The 18364-nt window shown below is 52.6% G+C and overlaps 2 protein-coding genes across 2 annotated transcripts in view; one reads left to right on the forward strand and one right to left on the reverse strand.

Annotated features, from left to right (window-relative positions):
* msl-3 (male-specific lethal 3) lies at positions 1-2487 on the forward strand. The gene is made up of 6 exons (XM_001353304.3): positions 1-209; positions 349-527; positions 602-1162; positions 1222-1721; positions 1798-1882; positions 1944-2487. Exons 1-6 carry the CDS (start codon positions 108-110, stop codon positions 2056-2058), a joined length of 1542 nt encoding a protein of 513 aa, XP_001353340.1. The 5' UTR covers positions 1-107; the 3' UTR covers positions 2059-2487.
* The window catches only part of form3 (formin 3), a 27865-nt gene continuing 11637 nt past the window's right edge, over positions 2137-18364 (reverse strand). Inside the window, exons 2-11 of the mRNA XM_002134788.3 lie at positions 14384-14752; positions 14132-14306; positions 11079-11112; positions 8058-8205; positions 6861-7861; positions 6452-6802; positions 6012-6391; positions 5397-5952; positions 4826-4959; positions 2137-4753 (exon numbers count right to left, since the gene is read on the reverse strand). Coding sequence (XP_002134824.2) covers positions 2793-4753; positions 4826-4959; positions 5397-5952; positions 6012-6391; positions 6452-6802; positions 6861-7861; positions 8058-8205; positions 11079-11112; positions 14132-14306; positions 14384-14566 — 4923 coding nt within the window. The 5' untranslated portion in view covers positions 14567-14752 and the 3' untranslated portion in view covers positions 2137-2792. The remainder of the gene's footprint in view (positions 4754-4825; positions 4960-5396; positions 5953-6011; positions 6392-6451; positions 6803-6860; positions 7862-8057; positions 8206-11078; positions 11113-14131; positions 14307-14383; positions 14753-18364) is intronic.

The raw sequence follows: 18364 nt of genomic DNA on the forward strand, positions 1-18364 counted from the left end.
CGGTATGTTTCGGTATATTTCTGATTGTCAATCGATAAGTCCACGAAGAAGTCGTCGCAGCATTTTTTAATAATAATAAGTGATTTGTTTAGGTTTATTTTGAAGTAATGACGGCAAAAGAGGACGAGGTACAGGTTTTCAACAAGGGCGAAAAGGTCCTGTGCTACGAGCCGGATAAATCGAAGGCGAGGGTTCTATACAACAGCAAGGTAAAAACACACAACAAACATGCCCACGCGCATACACACACAGACACACACCACCACAGCAAACGTCAAATAAACGTCAGGCAGCGACGCATTCGCGCACTTCGATTTTTCACTGAATATAGCACCGAATTTTTCGCAGGTTTTGACTGTTGTGGAGCGCAGAGATGAACATGGCCTGAGGTACTACGACTACAAGATCCACTTCCAGGGCTGGCGGCCGTCCTATGATCGAGCTGTGCGTGCTAGTTGTCTGCTGAAAGACACGGAGGAGAATCGTAATCTTCAGCGCGAACTGGCAGAGGCCGCACAATTACAGATGTAAGTACCGTCCCCCCAACCGGTGGGCTGTGTATTTGTGTGCGAAGTGTTATTACCGGCTTTTTCACTTACAGAAGTGGAGGATACTCGTACAAGGGCACGCCCTCTCAGCCTCCCAGCAAGAAGAAGCGCTTGACTCGCGTGGGAGGCAACGTCGAGGATCAGGAACCAGCCTTGGACACCACCCAGGGACAGAAGGAACCAGAGGTGCCGCCTACAAACGGCAGTCAACCCGCTGCTGGGAACCGCTCGCGGGAAAACAGTGGAGGCCGCAAAGCAGAAAAGAGTATCGGTGCCGAGGAGCTGAAAATGAGGAACACGCGTGGTCATTCTACAGGGAAAAAGCCAGCCAAGAAAGAAACGGTAGAAGTGGAGAAATATGTTGTCCAAGAGGATCGTGTAATGTTGCGCATCAGCGAGCGTCTGAGAGAGTACATGGAGTACGACTACAACATGATTGTAAAGCTGGGAAAGCAGCATGCAATGCCTGCCCGTATGCCCATCATCTGCATTTTGGAGAACTTTGTGAAGCAGCGGGCCGTGGAGCTGGCTATTGGAATCAAGCAAGACAGCAAGAGGAATACTCAGAGTCGGAATGCCCGCATGGAGCGGGAGTATGATCGGGTCATGTCCAAGTGAGTAGCGGCAGAGGTTCCATAAAATAAATGGTTAAATAATAGTGCAACATTTGCAGCGTCTGCATGCTGAAAGAAGTCGTCGATGGACTGCGCATTTACTTCGAGTTCCATGTGGAGGATCATCTGCTCTACAAGGAGGAGAAGGAATACGCTTATAACTATCTCACGGACGACAACTTAAAGAACGTCAGCGTGAAGCTAAACAGCTCCTATGACTTCATCAACCCAAACTGCGACACAGAGCTCATCTCAATGGAAGGAACCCAAGGGGGGGCTAGTGCACCTGGCCCAATAAACAACTACGGAAGCCAAATTATCAACGGATTAGAGTACGAAAAACAGTTTCAAAGGTGTCTCCTCTACATCGCAAAGTCGAGTGGCAAGAATACGGCCAACTCCTATGATCCGCGGACATGTCCGTACACGGCTGCCGACAAGCTGCCCATGGAGATGCGTGGTTTTCTGCGCGAAACCTTCAAGTGGCGTCTGCTTTCAGCGGAATCTATGCCGGAGAAGTCGATGGTGTTTGGCGCTCCCCATCTAGCACGACTGATGAGTAAGTTTTGATTGTAAACTGAAACTGAATGCTGTGTCTGGAGACCTCATACCTTTATTTGTATCTGTATCTGTAGTTAAAGTGCCCGAGTACTTGAATATCTCGCCCATATCAAATCAAAAGCTAGAGGATCTGCTACCACATCTGGACTCATTCATCAAGTAATTCCCAGATCCCTGCCATGTTTTTGAACCCTAACTAAAATGCGTGTGTTGTTTTCAGTTACTTGGAGAACCACAAGGAGTGGTTCGATAAGGAGAACTACGTGCATCATCCCACCGTACACCAGGAGCAGCTGCAACGAGAGCTGCTCGTGTCACTGGAACAAACCGCATAGAATGGATAGAGCGATGGTCGTGCGGCTTTCTGACATTTTAGTTCAAATTAATGCTATGGTATTTTATTTATTATGCAGTTTAAAGCTTATTCCTCTTTTATTTCAAGATTTGTAATTGTCATTTTCATGATTTGGTTTCTTCAACTACACTTTGTAAATAACGCGCTTCTATAAAAAAAATATGTTTCCTACACATGTATAATCGAATAATGTCTAGAACTACATGTTAAATATGGAAAATACGAGTTTAACATTTTTTTAAACCTTTTTCTGTTTACTTAATCTTAGGTTTAGTTGAGTAGTTTTACATGCTAGTATTTTGTCTCTTTTTTTTTGTGCTCAAATATATTTAAGAATTTGAAAGATGTGTCTTTTAGCAGGTTGGAGGTCGGACGCGGCCTCCTTCGTCTGCTGGACTGTCGATTGGAATTGGAGTATGTTTTGGAATGTGCGGGGGAATCATTGGGTAGACACTAGATTTTTGTATAACATCTCAAAATATCGCTTGCAACTGTAACAATTATCGGACGTGCAACGAGTGTGTGTTCTTTTGTTTGCGTGTGTGTGTGTGTGTGTGTGCAGGACGGATCCTGCCCGGAAATTCGAGATTGTTGCTTGTTGTCGTTCGCTTGGACGGCTTAGAGTAGATGCATTTGCGGTTGCTTTTGTAACTTATCTTTGTCATGGCGTTTGGGACGTTAACTTGGACGATGGACCACCTACCCATCACCAGCTTATTTCTGCCTCTTGGTGGCACTGCTGGCCGTGGGACGCATGAAGCTGCTCACAGAGCGACTGGTGCTCGAGCTGCGCTGCTGCGGACTGGTCTTGGCCGCCTGCTGGTTCAACACGTTCTTCACGAGCATTGCGCTTCGGGCAGCACTGATCCTGGACTGCGACAGGGACTGGGGATGGGAGGCCGAAGCCCCCGATTGGTTCTCCTTGAAACTGGTGCTGCCTCCCAGGGATGGGCTAATGGAGACCGTGGTGGCCCTGGGGGTGGCGCTGACCTTGCTACGCACTAGAATGACACTGGGTCCCACACTGGAGCCACTGCTGCTGCTGCGGCTCGCTGGCACCCCGCGTCCTGGCGTTGGGCGGGTGTTCTGAGCAGCCAGCGGCCGCTTGCTGGGGGACGAGTCCACGGAGACAGTGGCTCCTGCTCGCTGGACGGCTGGCAGGCGTCTCACCACGGTTTGGGTGGAGGCTCCGCTGTTGATGGAGGAACGCGAGGAGCGCAGACTGTTGCGGGAGCTGCTGCGCTCCACGCCGGAGAGGACCTGCTGCTCCTGCGGCGATCGTCGGACCGTGGATGCTGAGCGAATGGGCGTGGCACTGGGCAGTGGATTGCCATTGGGCATGCGCATGGGTCGACTGGCGGAGATGCTGCGCTTGATCTGGCCAGCACTGGTGGCTGGCATTTGGTTTTGTGACTTGGTTGCAGCTTGTGACGCACTGGAGGAGGCCGTGGAGGTGCCTCTGAGGCGTGCCACCTGCAGTCGGTCTGCCAGGCGGCTGCCCATCTGAGTGATACTGGTCGTGGTGGGCTTCTGCTTCTGGAGCGGGCGTGTCCGGCTGGGGGCATCGTTGGCCTCGTTGCACGACGAGTTGGTGCTCTCGCCCTTGCCGTGGGAGGGGGTGTCGGAGACGAGGCTCTGCGTCTCCTCGAAGCCCTCGTCGTTGAGCTCGTGGTGTCCGCTGGCGGAGATCTTCAGCTTTGTGGGCGTAATCTCGCGTGGTGGACTCCAGGGGCGCTCGGGCGTTCCCGTGGGTGATTTTAGGTTGCGTATGGCCTCGCGGACATCTTCCTGGTTGATGGAGCTGATGTGGCGCCCCACTTTCTCCAGTTTGGTAATCGTTCGCTCCTTCTGTTTGGCCTTTTCCGGTTGCTGTGCCTCCTGCTTGCCCGTGGACGGTTTCAGTTCCGGCTTGGGCTCCTCGTTGCCACTGCTATAGTCCGTAGGCCGCTTATAACGACGCGTGCGTCGTCCCAGTGCATGGCGGTCAAAGTGGCCGGGAGCATCGTGCTCTGCAGCCCCCACGACAATGCTGATCTTCTCCTCGGGCACAGCTTTGGGCTTGTCCGTCATGCTCACCGTCACCACTGTGGTCGTGGGCGTGGCTATCACACGACGGCTCGCCGGCGGCGTCTCGATGTTGTCGGCATCGACCTCCTTGGAGGAGCCCGCCCCACACTGCACCTCGTTGTGGCTCTTGTGGTGATTGAGTAGACTGGCAAAGGTGTCGTCTTGCTTGGGCTTTGGTGATTTGGGGGCCAGCTGGTCCTCAGCCTTCTTGGTCGCCTCAGTCGGCTGCGGGTCGAGGCCCGCGGGTCGTCTGCCGTCACGGTCGCCCAGCTTCTGGATGAGCGTCTTGCGGCGATCCTCCTCGGCAATCGAGTGCAGTACTCCGGGGCTCTGCTCCTGCGATCGCTGCCGGCGGTACTGGCGCAGTCCTTCGGCAGTGTTGGAGTGCTGTGCAGCCTCCGCCGTGCTACTGGCATCGGCTATGGCCTGAAGGTGGCCCACCACATCCGTCTGCTCCAGGGTCTTCGATGGCTTCCAGTCGGAGTAGACGCGCTGGTACTTGGACTCCTGGTCCTGTCTGTTAGTTGGGTTAGTGGTCGGCATGTTCGTTGGCGTCGTTGTCGGCATGATCTTCTCCTCCGGCAATGGGTCCAGTTTTCGTTCGTTTTCTGCGCGATTAATGGACATAGTGGATGATGTATCGACGGATCTATGGACGTGGCTGCTCTGCAGGGACTTACCTGTATCGTTTTCGAGCGACCGCCGATTGGCGTTGACCAGACGACGCTTGCGCTTGTACTCCTCGTTCTGTTTCTCGTCGTTTTCGTTGGACTGCAGCCACGTTTCGATCTTCTGGCGCCATTCACGGGATATTCTTGAAATGGAACACAATTACACGATTAAATATTTCAGGGCTTTTGTACTTCAAAAAGTAATAAAATCTAAAACCATTTAAACCAATATATAGCCCCATATAACGACTCGACTGGTGTTGGTGTATGTGAGAAGTGAAAGAGAGAGAGACAGATATATCGGAATAAAAACTAGTAGAGCCAAAATGGAAACAGATAAACTACTGTCGTTCTTTCACTTTTCCCATCGCTCTTCCCTCAAACACAGAGAGAGAGCGACTAAGAGAGAGAGAGAGCATGCGGCAGTTACCGGGTACAAAAGTAGATCCGCTTCCCTTGCCGCGGCTCACAAATTCCCTCTCTTTTTAGAGGCTATACTGCAAAGTCTATGTTGGGGCGAGGCCCAATTTTTGTCTTGTAGAGAGTCTATCGCCTGGTGTACACCTCTGGAGTTACTTACCTCGGTTTCGCATCCTCGTGCACTGCCTGCGGTGGCTGGCCAATCGGTGGCCCACTGCCTGTGGGCGTGTTGGCTGATGTTGTGGGCGTGACGGCACCACTGGCCAACGGGGATGGCAGCTGCTGCTGCTGTTGGAGCAGGGGAGCCGGCGAACTGGCCCGCTCCCGGTCTAGGCCAAAATCAATGTTGAGCAGATCGGGACGCTTGCGACTGGAGCTGCCGGAACGGGCGCGACGGGCCCAGGAGCGGTCCAGACTGCCGTAGGCGGCTGCCTTGCGCTCGCGACTGATGTGACCGTCGTGGGGTCCCGTGGAGCTGCGCAAGAACTCCATGAGGTCATCTTCCTCGGCCAAGACGCGACTGCGGCGACGCCTCAGGCTGCCGTTGGGTGTGATGTCCGGCGAGGCGCCGTCCGGCTCCAGGCGAATGAAACCATTGCTGATCTCCCCGGAGCCCAGGTGCCGTCTGCTCAGCGCTGGGCTGGCGCGCGGATCAAACAGGGCATCGCCCAGAAACGAGTGCTCCGAGTCGGACACGGGCGTCCCAGCCTGACCCACTGAAACGTGAATGATATTCGTCAGTCAGTTTCCCAGAGGAAGGGAAGAGGACACTTACTCTGCCTGGCTCTCCTGGCCAATTGCTCCTCGCGCTGCTTCCTGCGCAGCGTCGCCTGCTGCTCCTGCTGCTGGCGCCTCTCGTTCTCCTTTACCGCCTGCCGGAACTTATCACAGAAACTCTGGAAGATCTTGAAGCACTCCTCCAGTCGAAAGGTGGCCGCATCGTCGCAGAAGAACTCGGCCAGCTTCAGCCGCATGGCCTCCACCTGCTTCATGCCCGACTGCAGCACAGCCAGCTCCGACTCGGCGGCCTGCAGGAACTCCGCCATCTGCTGCTTAATATCCGTGTCCGTGGCGGGCTGTTCGATCTGCCGCGTGATCCGCCTGATGCGGCCATCGAGCGTGTTGATTTCGTTGTTGATCTGCTCAGAGGTGGTTCTGAAAGGAAGGATCCCATTAAAAATGTTTCGCCATACGGTGTCTCCGTCCGTCACTTACTTGCTGGCATTCTCCAGGGTGCTTAGCTGTCCGGTGAACTTCAACAGCTCCGGGTTGCGTTTCTCCGCCTGCAGGGCCACAAAGTGGATGAGATTCATGCCTGGCTTGTTGGCCCGGATGTCGGTGAGCTTCTGCAGGGAGGAGAGTTTCACGCCCGCGGCATTGCCCGCATAGCCGCCGGAGTTGAGGAAGTTGCCGGCCACCACGACCATGTAGAGGACCTCCTGCAGGGTCTTGTTGTTCAGCAGGTCGTCGCCAGCGTAGAGCATGGCGTTGATGCAGGGCTCCAGGTACGCCACATTGGCGGCGAACTCCTCCTTGAGCAGCATGCTCTCGATCCGCAATTTGTAGCTGTGGGAGCAGATGGATGAAATGAGATTCAGGATGCTGGACCCACACGAACACTTACTTTGGCACCTCAAGCAGCCGCAGGAGAAACTTCTCCGCGTTGCCCAGACGCGCCTTGTCGCCATTGAAGCCCTTCAGCATGTCCAGCTCGTCCACCTCGGGCATGATTTTGAGGAGGCCTCGCAGCCTCTCGGCCCCGATCTCCTCGTGGACGCCCTGCCGTATCAGCTGGATGATGTCGTCGTTGCTGGTGCGGAACTGCTTGAGGAAGATGTTCACGTTCAGGCTCCGCTTGCCGTCCAGCAGGGTGATCTCCGTGCACTCCTTCTTGGACTTGCGGTCCAGGGTGTCGCAGCCGTTGGAGGACGATGAGGGATTGCTGCTCTCGCGCCCCAGCTTGGGCGAGCCCTGCGCACTGGTGGACTGCAGGCAGAAGAGGCCCTCCATCTCGTTCCAGTCGATGTCCTTCATGGGGCTGTCCTGGTGGTTGCTGGCCACGATGCTCCAGATGTTCGGCTTGCCCAGCACCTTGTTGTGCGGAATCTTGCCCCAGTTGATGGTCTTCATCTTGGACTTGGGGGCCGGCGTGTCCTGCTGCGGCAGCAGCACCGCTGCGGCACTCGGCTCGCCCGGCCCCGCCGTCCCGCTGGGGTCCGGCGTGCGTGGGCGGGCGGACAGCTGCATCGCGGGCGGAGGCGGCGGCGGAGGCAGAGCACTGCCATTCAGCATGGGTGGAGGAGGGGGCGGCGGGACCAGGGCATTGCCTTTTCCTGGGGCCGGCGGTGGCGGAGGGGGTGGTGGTTTGGCGGCCACCACTGGCTGTGAGGGCTTCCGGGTGGGACTGCTGGCATCGCTGCCGCGACAGCTCTGGCAGGAGAACTTCTGGCTGCTGGGCGTGCGCAGCAGGCGCACTGCATCCTCGTGGCTCTCGAGCAGCGTGGCCCGGTGCACCAGGCGCTCGGTGGTGTCCCAGATGATGTCGCTGAGCTGCTCCTTGGAGTCGATGCGCAGCAGGTGCTGCAGGATACTGAGGAATGGTCCTTCCTGAGGCGTATCAGCCACCTGTAAGGACCAAATGGCAAATGGCCAATGCAAAAACAGAGTAAATAAACTGGTGCCGCCCTTGAACTGGCCCCCTTGAACACCCGCTCGATATAGCCTGGCATAGCCCCGAAATTGCTCTGTGTGGGGGGGACACTCTGCGTATACGTAATGCGCAGAAGGGCGCAGCCATTCGGACACTAGGGCCTGCACTCACCTGTCGCAGTATCGCGTAGAAGACATCAAGGTGCGAGCTCAGATTGATGCCGTCGGGGGCCTGCAGGCTCTGGGCCTCGTCGCATTCCTGCTGCTCCACGAACACGTCCAATTGTACGATGATATCGCCCACACTCTGTGCGACTTTCCTGCAATGCCATTGGCCAAATTGGAATTCAAACACCAGTCATTAGTGGGTTAAGCTCTATAAAATCTCTGTCTGTTTGTCTGTCTGTCTGTCCGTCTGTCCGTCTGTCCGTCCGTCCGTCTGTCTATATCTGTAAAATCCAGCTCATTATTTAATCAATCTGTAAGTTGTTTCCCCTGCCGATGACAATTCCGACTGCGAACTAATTGATTTCCCATTTACAATATGCGGAATTCTGTGCACAATTTATGGCAGACAAGTGTCGTGGGGGGCAGGGGTAGGGGCAGGTGCAAGCACTCGTGTCCGTCCACAAGTAGTTGGCTGACATTGAGTAACCTCCGGAGGCTGCCAAGAAGCCACCACTCGACTCCCATCCACTCACTTGAGGTTCTGCACCAGTTGCAGGGCGCCGCAGCTGTACCGCGACAGCGAGCCGCAGAACGTGAGCCGTCGCTGCAGATGCAGGGGCGATGGCACTGGCGAGACGGACGCGGAGGACGACGACGACGACGACGACGACGGCGACGACAGGGAGGGGGATTGCAATGGTGACGACTCCACGTTGCAGCAGCAGCCTTGGCAATCGGCTATAGGCAATGGCCCGGGCCAGGCCTAACCATATTTGCGATGTGCAAAATCGTTAGGCAAACGCCAAATAGCGAGACAACTGAATGGTGTCCTTGTTCTATGTCCTTGTGCGACGGCAGCGGTGGCGGCGGCGGATCGGCTCAGATGGCTCCTTTTATGGCTTGACAATTGATATCCATAAATTGACTGGCACTTTTAATTGCTTTTCGAAATGATTTTGCAGTTTGAACGGGAGAAAAGCCTGAAAGGCAATGACGAGGACGAGGACGAGGACGAGGCAGGACCGCGCGACTGCCTGGCACGACTGGAACGACACAGAGAGCGCAACCGAATCTCAGCAGCCGCTCCCGCTGCCCGCTGCCCGCCCCGGCTCCGGCTCCGTGTCCGTCTCTGCCGAATGTTGTTCTTGCCGCGGCCACGTGCTGCGCGCGCAGGAGTTCCCAGTGGCGCGTGGAAGGGCAGAGGCGACTCTTTATTTTGACGAGCAACTTCGTCAACATCCAGCCCCTCGGCTGCACGGGCACGGGCACGTGCACGCTGCTCTCTATTTGCTTTTGCTGCGATTTCTATTTTGGGCAGTCACGGAAGTTTTCATCGACTCGGGCGCTCGGGGCGCTCGGGGCTCTGCGGCGGGGGCCGGCTGTGGTCTGGGGAGGAAATTGGGCGGCCAAATTACAAGACTCACACCGGAAGCCTCAATGCACCCTGCATGCAGCCGAGAGAACCGAGAACCGAAAGTGTTCCGCTCGGAAGCGGTGGGAAATCTTGGAAACTCTGTTTCAAAGTCGGATTAGGGCCAAGCCAAGGACCGACTGGCTCTGAAGTGGCTATATAGAACCCTGTAGAATACGGCCAGGAGAAATTGGATATCTTGGGAGTTTATTTTTAGCAGAAATCCCGAATTTTTGGTTTATTTTGATGGTAACCCAACACGAAAGAGTACGAGCATTCTCGTTTTGCTAAGCTCCTTTTCGGACTTCGACTCGATTAGAGCCCCTCTTTATGGGGAGAACAATTAAAAGCCGCTTAGAGCATCTGGGCAGCTTCCAAGCTACGCAAAGACAAGACGCCAATGAATTTCCAGGGCCCGAAATGAACGAGAATTATGTTTATTTATGGAGGCATCACCCCACCCCCTACCCCCCCTTGAGAGAGGCGGCCCCAAATCAAAGCGCTTCTCGGCTCAATGGGAACGTTTAAAGCGATTTGAAAACTGAAATTTGAAATAAATTAAAAAGCGCGAGAAACTACGCATTTCATTTATGGGCGAACAATAGGAGCCGGAGGCGGCACACAATACAAATGGTCCTCAGCCACTCGAGGAGTGAAAGAGTGCACGTGCCCCCCAGCCCCCCCTTCGCCAGTGCCCCGCCAAGACAATCAATTAGTCGACTGCTCGCGACTGACTGACAAGCGAAGGAATCTGCAGATGTGGTCCACGGGATGGAGCTCCGGAAGGGGGGGCTCCGCCGGCTCTTGTTAGCTCAGTTTTGGGCCAGAACTACTACTACTCGCATTTGAAAAACTTAATTGAATTTGTGAGTTTCCCCCCAACACCCCCTGACCAAGCCAAGCTACAAATTTGTCAACCAGAGACACCCATAAATAAACCCGTTTGCGAAGGGTGCCGGGGCGGCAGAGGCCGAGGCAGAGGCAGAGGCAGAGGCAGAGCAGCAGCTAACTAATTGATTTATTGTTGACTAATTAAATATTGAATTAATTGGTTGGACAGACTCGAAAGCAGCGCAAATTATTTGCATAAGACCAGCCGATCCGCCACTGATCATCCTCGCTTGTCCGTCTGCCAATCTTCGCCATGGCTGATGGATGTTTGACAAGCGTCCGAAGCGGGTCTTCATCGATCATTAGTGAGCCACCTCCGCGGCTCCAGTGCTCCACTGCTCCTCGGCTGTAGAGGGCTTTCGCATAGCCATGTGAAAATGGGCGAATGCTCGTTGGTACCTTGATCTTGTCTTGTGGGATGATCGTCGCATGCAAATCGAAATGTGCGTCCGATTCGACAAAAACAGAAACAGAAAGGCATAAAAGCAAACGCCGATCGTTAAACTGTTTGTGATACTCGTAATCGTTTGACTGGTGCTTGTTACTGTCCGCGTGGAGTGGAGTGGACGAGTGTATGTGTTGTGGGAGTGTTTCAGGGTTTCACCCAGCTCGGGGAAGGGGTCTTCCCATCACTCTCCAGTCTGAATACCAATGACGTCCCTGCGACACCTGTGGGTGTCCCACAATGTCTCGTCCTCATGATTTCTGCACTTCAGCACTCACCTTAGGTTGTTGAGCAGCGGCAATACTTTGAGACCTGCAAAGCCGAAAAAAAAACCAGAAATGGGTCAATCGAGAAGATACAAAATAAGGAAATTTTCATGCATTTAAAAGTTTTTAATGGTTTAAGGCTTGGGCATCTGGGAGAAGATCACTTTCCGTGGATTGGGATGTTCAAAATCACAATTTACACCTTTTTTCAATTCGTTAATCAGGAAAATATGGTATATATGATATATGTTTCTCAAGATACACATAGATTAAACCTATTAAATTATAATCATTAAGCTAAAAGAATACCGCTTAAACAGAATCACAACTAAAGATCTTAGCTAGTAGGTTCCCAAAAATCTGCGAGATCGGATCAGTATTTCCCGCGGCTGACACGCGTGCGCTCTATCTCTCTCCCAGAGCAGCCTAGCAGTTAAGGGTGGGTAAATTTCATTTCAAGAGCTATCCACATCCATTTGTATCTCATCATACAGATCGTTTACTGTTTTGGCGCTCAATAAGAAGGGCTTTCGTGGAAATGTTTGAGAAAGTGAAGTCCCATTCAGACCACCATTCACCAAACTAAAGGCATTCGACTAGGTATTTTTGTGTATCCCAAGAAGGTACGCAACTTCCTTACTTCTGGAAGGAGTGTCCATATCTTCTACATACATATGTATATATTCTCCTGTATATAAGCCTTATATTTGCCACTTGGTAGAGGCAAGCTTTGTTCTACGTGAATCAGGTCTTCCATTGGCAGCCAAGGCCCGCCCAATGCATCCCGGGCCACTTCCGGTCAAGCTCGTTTTTTCGCCTTTTTGCTTTTATTTGCGCACTCACCAATCAATTTATTCACACACACACAAACACACACACACGCACACACTTGGAGATATGTCTATGTGTCTGTCGCATGTTGTAAATACAAATAATAAATAATACTAATAACAATAAAAAATTTAATTACGAAAAGCTCGTGAAAGTCGTTGTCGCTTCTGTGTCGCTATGTCCCTCAGGCCCCGCTCCCCCTCGCTCCCCCTCGCTCTCCCTCTCTCTCTGTGGACCCCCTCCTTTGGGCCGCCTTATTTGGCGCCTTGACGTTCATAATTTCATTTTACGATCTCTCTGGCTGTCGTTTTATTTGTTTGAAATTGAAATCCATAAAAGGCGCACAATTAAAATGCGTGTGCGAGTGGCTGTGTGAGTAAAAGTACCCGTACCCGTGGAGATCTCCACTAGACTGCGGGATGGCTGGGGATTCTGATCGAGAGCCCATGCCCTATGGCCAGCCCAGGGAATGGGGCACGCCCCAAAGACCACAAATAATTGTTTAATAACACGCCAGGCCAGCACAGCCCCAGAAACCAATTCTCGCAAACGATTTGAATATTTCACTCAATATTGTAAATCTGTTGATGATTTATAAATCAATTGAAATTCAATTTTATTTTGCCCATGAATGAGAAACCGCTGAGCAGCACAAATTTATGGCTCTGGCTATGGGAAAACTTTTGCGTGCCAAAGTGGAAAATCATGGGGCATAAATCCAGCCCCACTGCCGGCGGCTGTGGCTGCGGCCTGACAGATGACATACAGCAGATACAGATACAGATATGATGGCTATCTGGCCGGAGATCGGATCGGGCATACGGACCCAGTCAGAGCGACAGATAGAACTCCGATAATTGGGCACTTAAGTGGCATTAGCAGGCCCCAGAGATTCGAGTTGAGGAAAAATGCAAATATTTGCGGGGCGTTCCTGGAAACAGAAACATAAAGCACAGCACAGCACAGCAGAGCAGAGCAGATGAGGAGGGAACAGAGATCGGACCGGAGTGGAAGACAAAGTCAGAGTCGGGCCAACAGCCTTGAAACCGAATACATATTTTCATTGCCAAACAAAATGCGGCCGTTGCTTGTCAAATGTGTCGCTCAGGAATTCGGACGGAGCCGCGGAGTCCCCTCTGCAGGAATCGAACTGGGCCGCGGCGGTGGGTGTGGAGCCGCCCCCCAAACAGAAGGGAAGGGGAGTGGAGTGGAGTGCGTGACTTACATTTTGTGGCTGCCGCGTTGAGATTTCGAATTTGTCTTGCTACTCCGCTGCTTTATTATTATATTCCTGTAATGCTGAAAAAGCGCAGCTCAATTTATTTTAATTAAGAACAATAAAACGGCAGTTCCCCGCCAGTGCAGCCCCGAGAGCACCCCACGTTTCGGTGGTGCTGCGTCTGCGCACAGCGACTGCGACTGCGACTGCGCACGCACAACCGCGCTCAATCAAAGTCAGAGGCGGGTTGACGACTGCCAAAGTATTGGGGGGCGGGGGGATGGGGGACAGTTCATGAACTTTGAACAGCCAAGGGGCCCAGAGCAAGAGCAGGGCGACTCTGACAGGATGTAAATGAGTCCCTTGTTTGTCAGCAGTCGGAGGCATCTTGAGTGCGAGTACATTTGTGCATTGTGCTCTCCTTCGGCTCTGGCTGCCACGCTCAGGGGGAGGGGGGGGCTGGACCGGAGACAAATCAGTGGTGGCACGTCCGAAGCATATTAAAACTCTCTCGAAGCGACGAGGGTAGGCCCATAGTCCCCCATAGACTATTAATAACCAACAGAAAGCCGTCTAACGAAGTGTCACGTTTCCCGGTGCATAGAGGAGCATATAGCATGTAGATATGTAGTAGATGGTATCTATCTACCGATATATGATCACCCGAACAATGCCCGATTTTCGAAGATCCAATTCAAACGACTTCGGAGTGTAATTATTGGCTTAGAGACGCGCCTCTGAATCGACGGCACGTGCTAAGGTTACGCGAATCGCCATTGCGCCAAGAGACAAAGGCGCTTTGGCATTTGCGACTCCATCATTATCCACCAGAGTGGCTCCAGCCGCAGTCAACGGCTTGCCCCGAGGGTCGCTGGTGGGGCTGGGACTGTGTGACACACGGCACAGGCGGTCAAGGCCATCGGATCCCATTAATCAATTCGATTCAATGAAATCCAAGACGAAGACGAAGATGGAGATGGAGACGGAGACGTGGACGGAGGGGCATCGCACTCACCTATAAATTCGTTGCGGATGCGTATGCGATCCTGCAGGGTGGCGGCGGAGATGATGACACAGTTGATGAAGGCCAGCAGGGCGGCCTGGTAGTCTAGCGGTGGCGCTGAGGAGGCACTCGCCAGCTCCAGTTCGTTGATGACGATCTTGAAGCGGTACCGTTGCTTCTTGAGATTCTGCAGGGTGGAGAGGGTGGAGAGGGTGGAGGTGAGTGGAATCCCCTGGAATCCTGTGTGTCTTGGGGTGCACTTACCTTGTAAAACTCCAGCGTTTCGATGGCACGCGCATAGCCCTCGGCGCTGTAGGCGCACAGCGCGGAGAGCAGCTCGAAGACCTGCTTCTTGACCGTGGCATTCTGCGTGTCCAGGGCAGCGCCCAGCTTGGCAATGTAGTCACGATTCTCGACAATGTAGTCCAGGCCGATGCGTGAGTCCATGTTGGAGGTGGGTTCTTTCTGCTCTGCTCTACTCTTCACTGATCTGATCACGTCCCGCTCGGACGGTATTCAATGGCACTCGAATCGGTTCGATGGGGCGGCGGCTAGTGGCAAAGGGTTCGTTCTGTTCTTGCCTGGAATATCTGAGCAGTTCACGTCATGCCGAACGCTCCTCGTGCCCTGAATCTGTAAGAGGCAAATGGAGGGGGAAAACAGAGTTAGATGATGAAAGCCCAGCTCTGATTGCATTGCCCAGCCCTTCAATGGTCTGCCCCCGTCCCCTGCATAGAGTTTTAATTAATTTACGATCGGCTCCCTTGGCCCTCGGGCCAAAAGTGTCATAAATTGATTTGGCTTAGGCAGCGGCCCGGTGCCCGGTGCCCGGTGCCCGGGGGCCGGGGGGCGTCACAGATTTCATAGTTGTTTGGATTTTCGGACTTGCCAACGACGGTCAATGGAGGCACGATCAAAGGCAACCTTTGGCTATGGTTCCGCCTTCTAGATCGGCATCGGCATCGGCATCGGCATCTCAATTACCAGCAAATGCCAGCAAATGATCTCGTTAATTTGCTTACACTCAAAACACTCAATACTTTCGATTAGTCCGTGTCTAAGTCGCCGACAAAGTCTGTCGTTTAGGTTCTCGCATATTAAAATATAAATTTTCATTAAAATACAACAAAAACGCCGATCAAATGCTCAGCATTTTTGTCAAGAGCTCCGATCTGAAGTGGCACTTTGCGATATTTGAAATTATAATTTGTGTGTGCGCTAAATGCTCATGTTATTGCCATTGTTGCTGTTGCTGTTGCTGTTGTTGTTGCTGTGTGGATATATGTATATATAGCTATATGGCCGCTGATTTGTAAGAGGCAGAGCCCTGAGTGAGGCAGCGTTTCGATGCGGCGCTAATGAAATCACATCAACCGACATCGAATTAATGGAGAGACATCAGAATGTGACATCCTTGCGATATGCCATATTGTCGGTCGTCTGTTCGCATGATATTTCCGATAATTCCGCGCAAAGTGCCGGGGTGCGGGAGTGCCGGAGTGCTGGAGTGGAGCTGAGAGACGGCTGGCGGATGCTTTCGGGACAGAACAGAACAGAACAGAAACAAGTTCTCAATCAAAACACAGAACCATTTGCATTTCTGTGTCATGTTCTGTGCCTGGCTTTCATATTCGGATTTGAATGAAGGTCAATCTATCGGTACACTGTGCGAAAAACTATAGATCTATCCTGATTTTGGGGAAAGTCTCGAGCATTTCGGGTGGAAGTGGCCTGAAATCTGTCAAATCTTCTACGCCAATCACTCCCCTTCGATGGCCTATCCGCCACAGCCTTGTGGTCCGAATCCGCTCTGGACAACACCCGCGCCACGGCCGAGCCAGCCGGCGGGGCTCTCGCTGGCGATAGGACGATAAATTAAATGCTTATCGGTAAACTGGTTCCATTAGGCGGTCAAAACACAGCAGCACTACCCGAAAGATCAGCCCAAATTGAGACATAAGTCCAAGGTGGAATGGATATACATAGGCCTGCCGTGGGAAGGGGGACTGGGACTGGGATTGGGACTGGGACTGGGAAATGTTAATGAACCCGCCAGCATTCGGGGGGGGAGAATGGGCCCTTGCTCTGGCTCTGGCTCTGGCTGGAACCCATTCATTTTGGAGTGGAGCCCAGACAAAAGCGGGGCGTTGACAGGCGCAAATGGTTTCTCATATGGGAGACCCACTTGGTACGGAGCCGACAGGTGGTGGATTGGATTGGCGACTCGTTGTCGTTGTTGTCATCTATAAAATGTCAACCACATGCCCACAAATTGCTCGACGGCGCGCCGCTATTGTGGCAACACACAGAGATTTTCGTCGTCATCGCCTCCCCGCTCGAAGCCATGTTAAAGTGCAAGTAATAATTCACGAATTTCAAAACTTTTCAATGTTTGTCTCACCCTCAACCTCAACCTCAACATACCCCTCTCCAGCTCCATCGCCAGCTCCCCCTGGCAGTGGTCGCCCCAATGTTCGATCGCTGTTGCTGTTGTTGTAGTTTTCAATGTCTCGCGACATTATAATAATGTTGTATAAATTATGTTTGCGTCTCTCAACAACGGCCCACGGGGCGTATGGCTAATGCCTAATGCCTAAACGTGATTAAATGTTGTGCAAAGTGCATTGTATAAAATATTTGTGGGCTAGGCCGGCTCCCGCCTCCCGCCTTCCGCCTGGTAGGACCAGCACTCGAGAGAGTCCACTCCCTCGGAGACGTGAACAAACATCTCGAGCTCCGAAAATCAACACGGCCAAGAGGAGGCTTGAGAAGACCAGCAGCACGCGGCGCTGGCAGATCTGTGGCAAGGTCGTGCCGTGCCACCTGTAACAAGCTCCCCAAAACCGAGACCTTGCTGGGTTTTCTGTCGGCGATTTGCGCGGGTGTGTCCACAGCCCTAATCTGCGGCTGTGACTGCACAATTTTCATCAATTTTTATTGGCTTTTGATGGCTTTTGATGGCTGCATTCAGATGTGGAGACAGCAACCGAAAATATATCAAATAAATTCAACAAAGAGCCATTGACTTGAGTGTTTGGCACTCAATAATAAATGCCACTGATAAAAGCGAGATTACGCGGCGGCTGGTGTGGCATGGCAGCGAAAGGGACTCTTGGATCCATCATTGGGGGCATTAGCACTGCGAGGGCCACTCTCAGAGCTAATCCAATAATTTATCCACGTCATCTTGATCGCTTCATTCTTGTTTAATCTACAAACTTCATTTCTATTCCCATTTCCATTTCCACTTCGCTGTTGAGTTGTTTATAAGCCGCCTTATCAACAACAGCCACCACAGGCTGTGTGAATCCGTCTGCGGAGGCATGGGAACCGACTCGTGGGGCATGGGGCACAGAGAGTGGCTTTGTTGCAGCCAGACGGCTGGCGAGGGGGAGCGGGAGGGGGGCGGACAGGCGAGTCATAACACTTGACAACAGACGGCGACGCCAGCAACATCCACAGAAACAACATCGACAACGACAACGAAAACGACAACGACTTCGACTTCCAATCAAAACACGATCTTGGAGATTGGTTGGAGCTTGGCTGGCGCTCAGCATTGACCTTATGACTTCTAAAATCGGTAAAAACATCTTTACAGCTCCATGCGGCACTCGCACTCGGCTAAAAATACAAAACTCAGGCTGAGATGTCGCGTACTTGAGGCTGGGATGCACTTTATAGCCTTTACATCTGTGCTCCATGTTCGATTGCACTCGATTCGCGGCGATTCGTCGCGACACTCATCCCATTCACGAGTAGAAGCGTTCGCTTGGCAATGCAATAACTTTGCTTTAAGGATACTTCAATGCACATTTTCGGTTGCCGAAGGTCGCGACAGCCACAGGCCGTGCAAATTGAGCAATTAGGGCGTGGCAGAGTACGCCTCATTTGCACTTACTTGACTTGATTCGTCAATTAGCCAGCCAGTAAGCCAGAAAGGCACAAAGCCAGCCTCTGGTGGGACCAGCTGGCCGGCTGGAGAGCCTCATCATCAGCATCGCCAGCATCGCCGTTCGTGGGCGTCGGCCAAATTCAAGAGCACCAACAAAGCAAATAAGTTTAACGATTTACGCATATTTCTGTGTATTTCGGTGGATTTTCGTATGGTACAAAGAACGTTTGACTACGAAAACAAATAAAATGCAGCCCACGGACCGAAAACAGGAAAAAAAAGGTATAATAATGCGTAGGTTTTGCATTTCGATGATGACCACAGCGGCCGCCGCTGTTCCATAGGAAAAC

Source organism: Drosophila pseudoobscura, chromosome X, assembly GCF_009870125.1.
Source record: "Drosophila pseudoobscura strain MV-25-SWS-2005 chromosome X, UCI_Dpse_MV25, whole genome shotgun sequence".
Lineage (NCBI taxonomy): Eukaryota > Metazoa > Arthropoda > Insecta > Diptera > Drosophilidae > Drosophila > Drosophila pseudoobscura.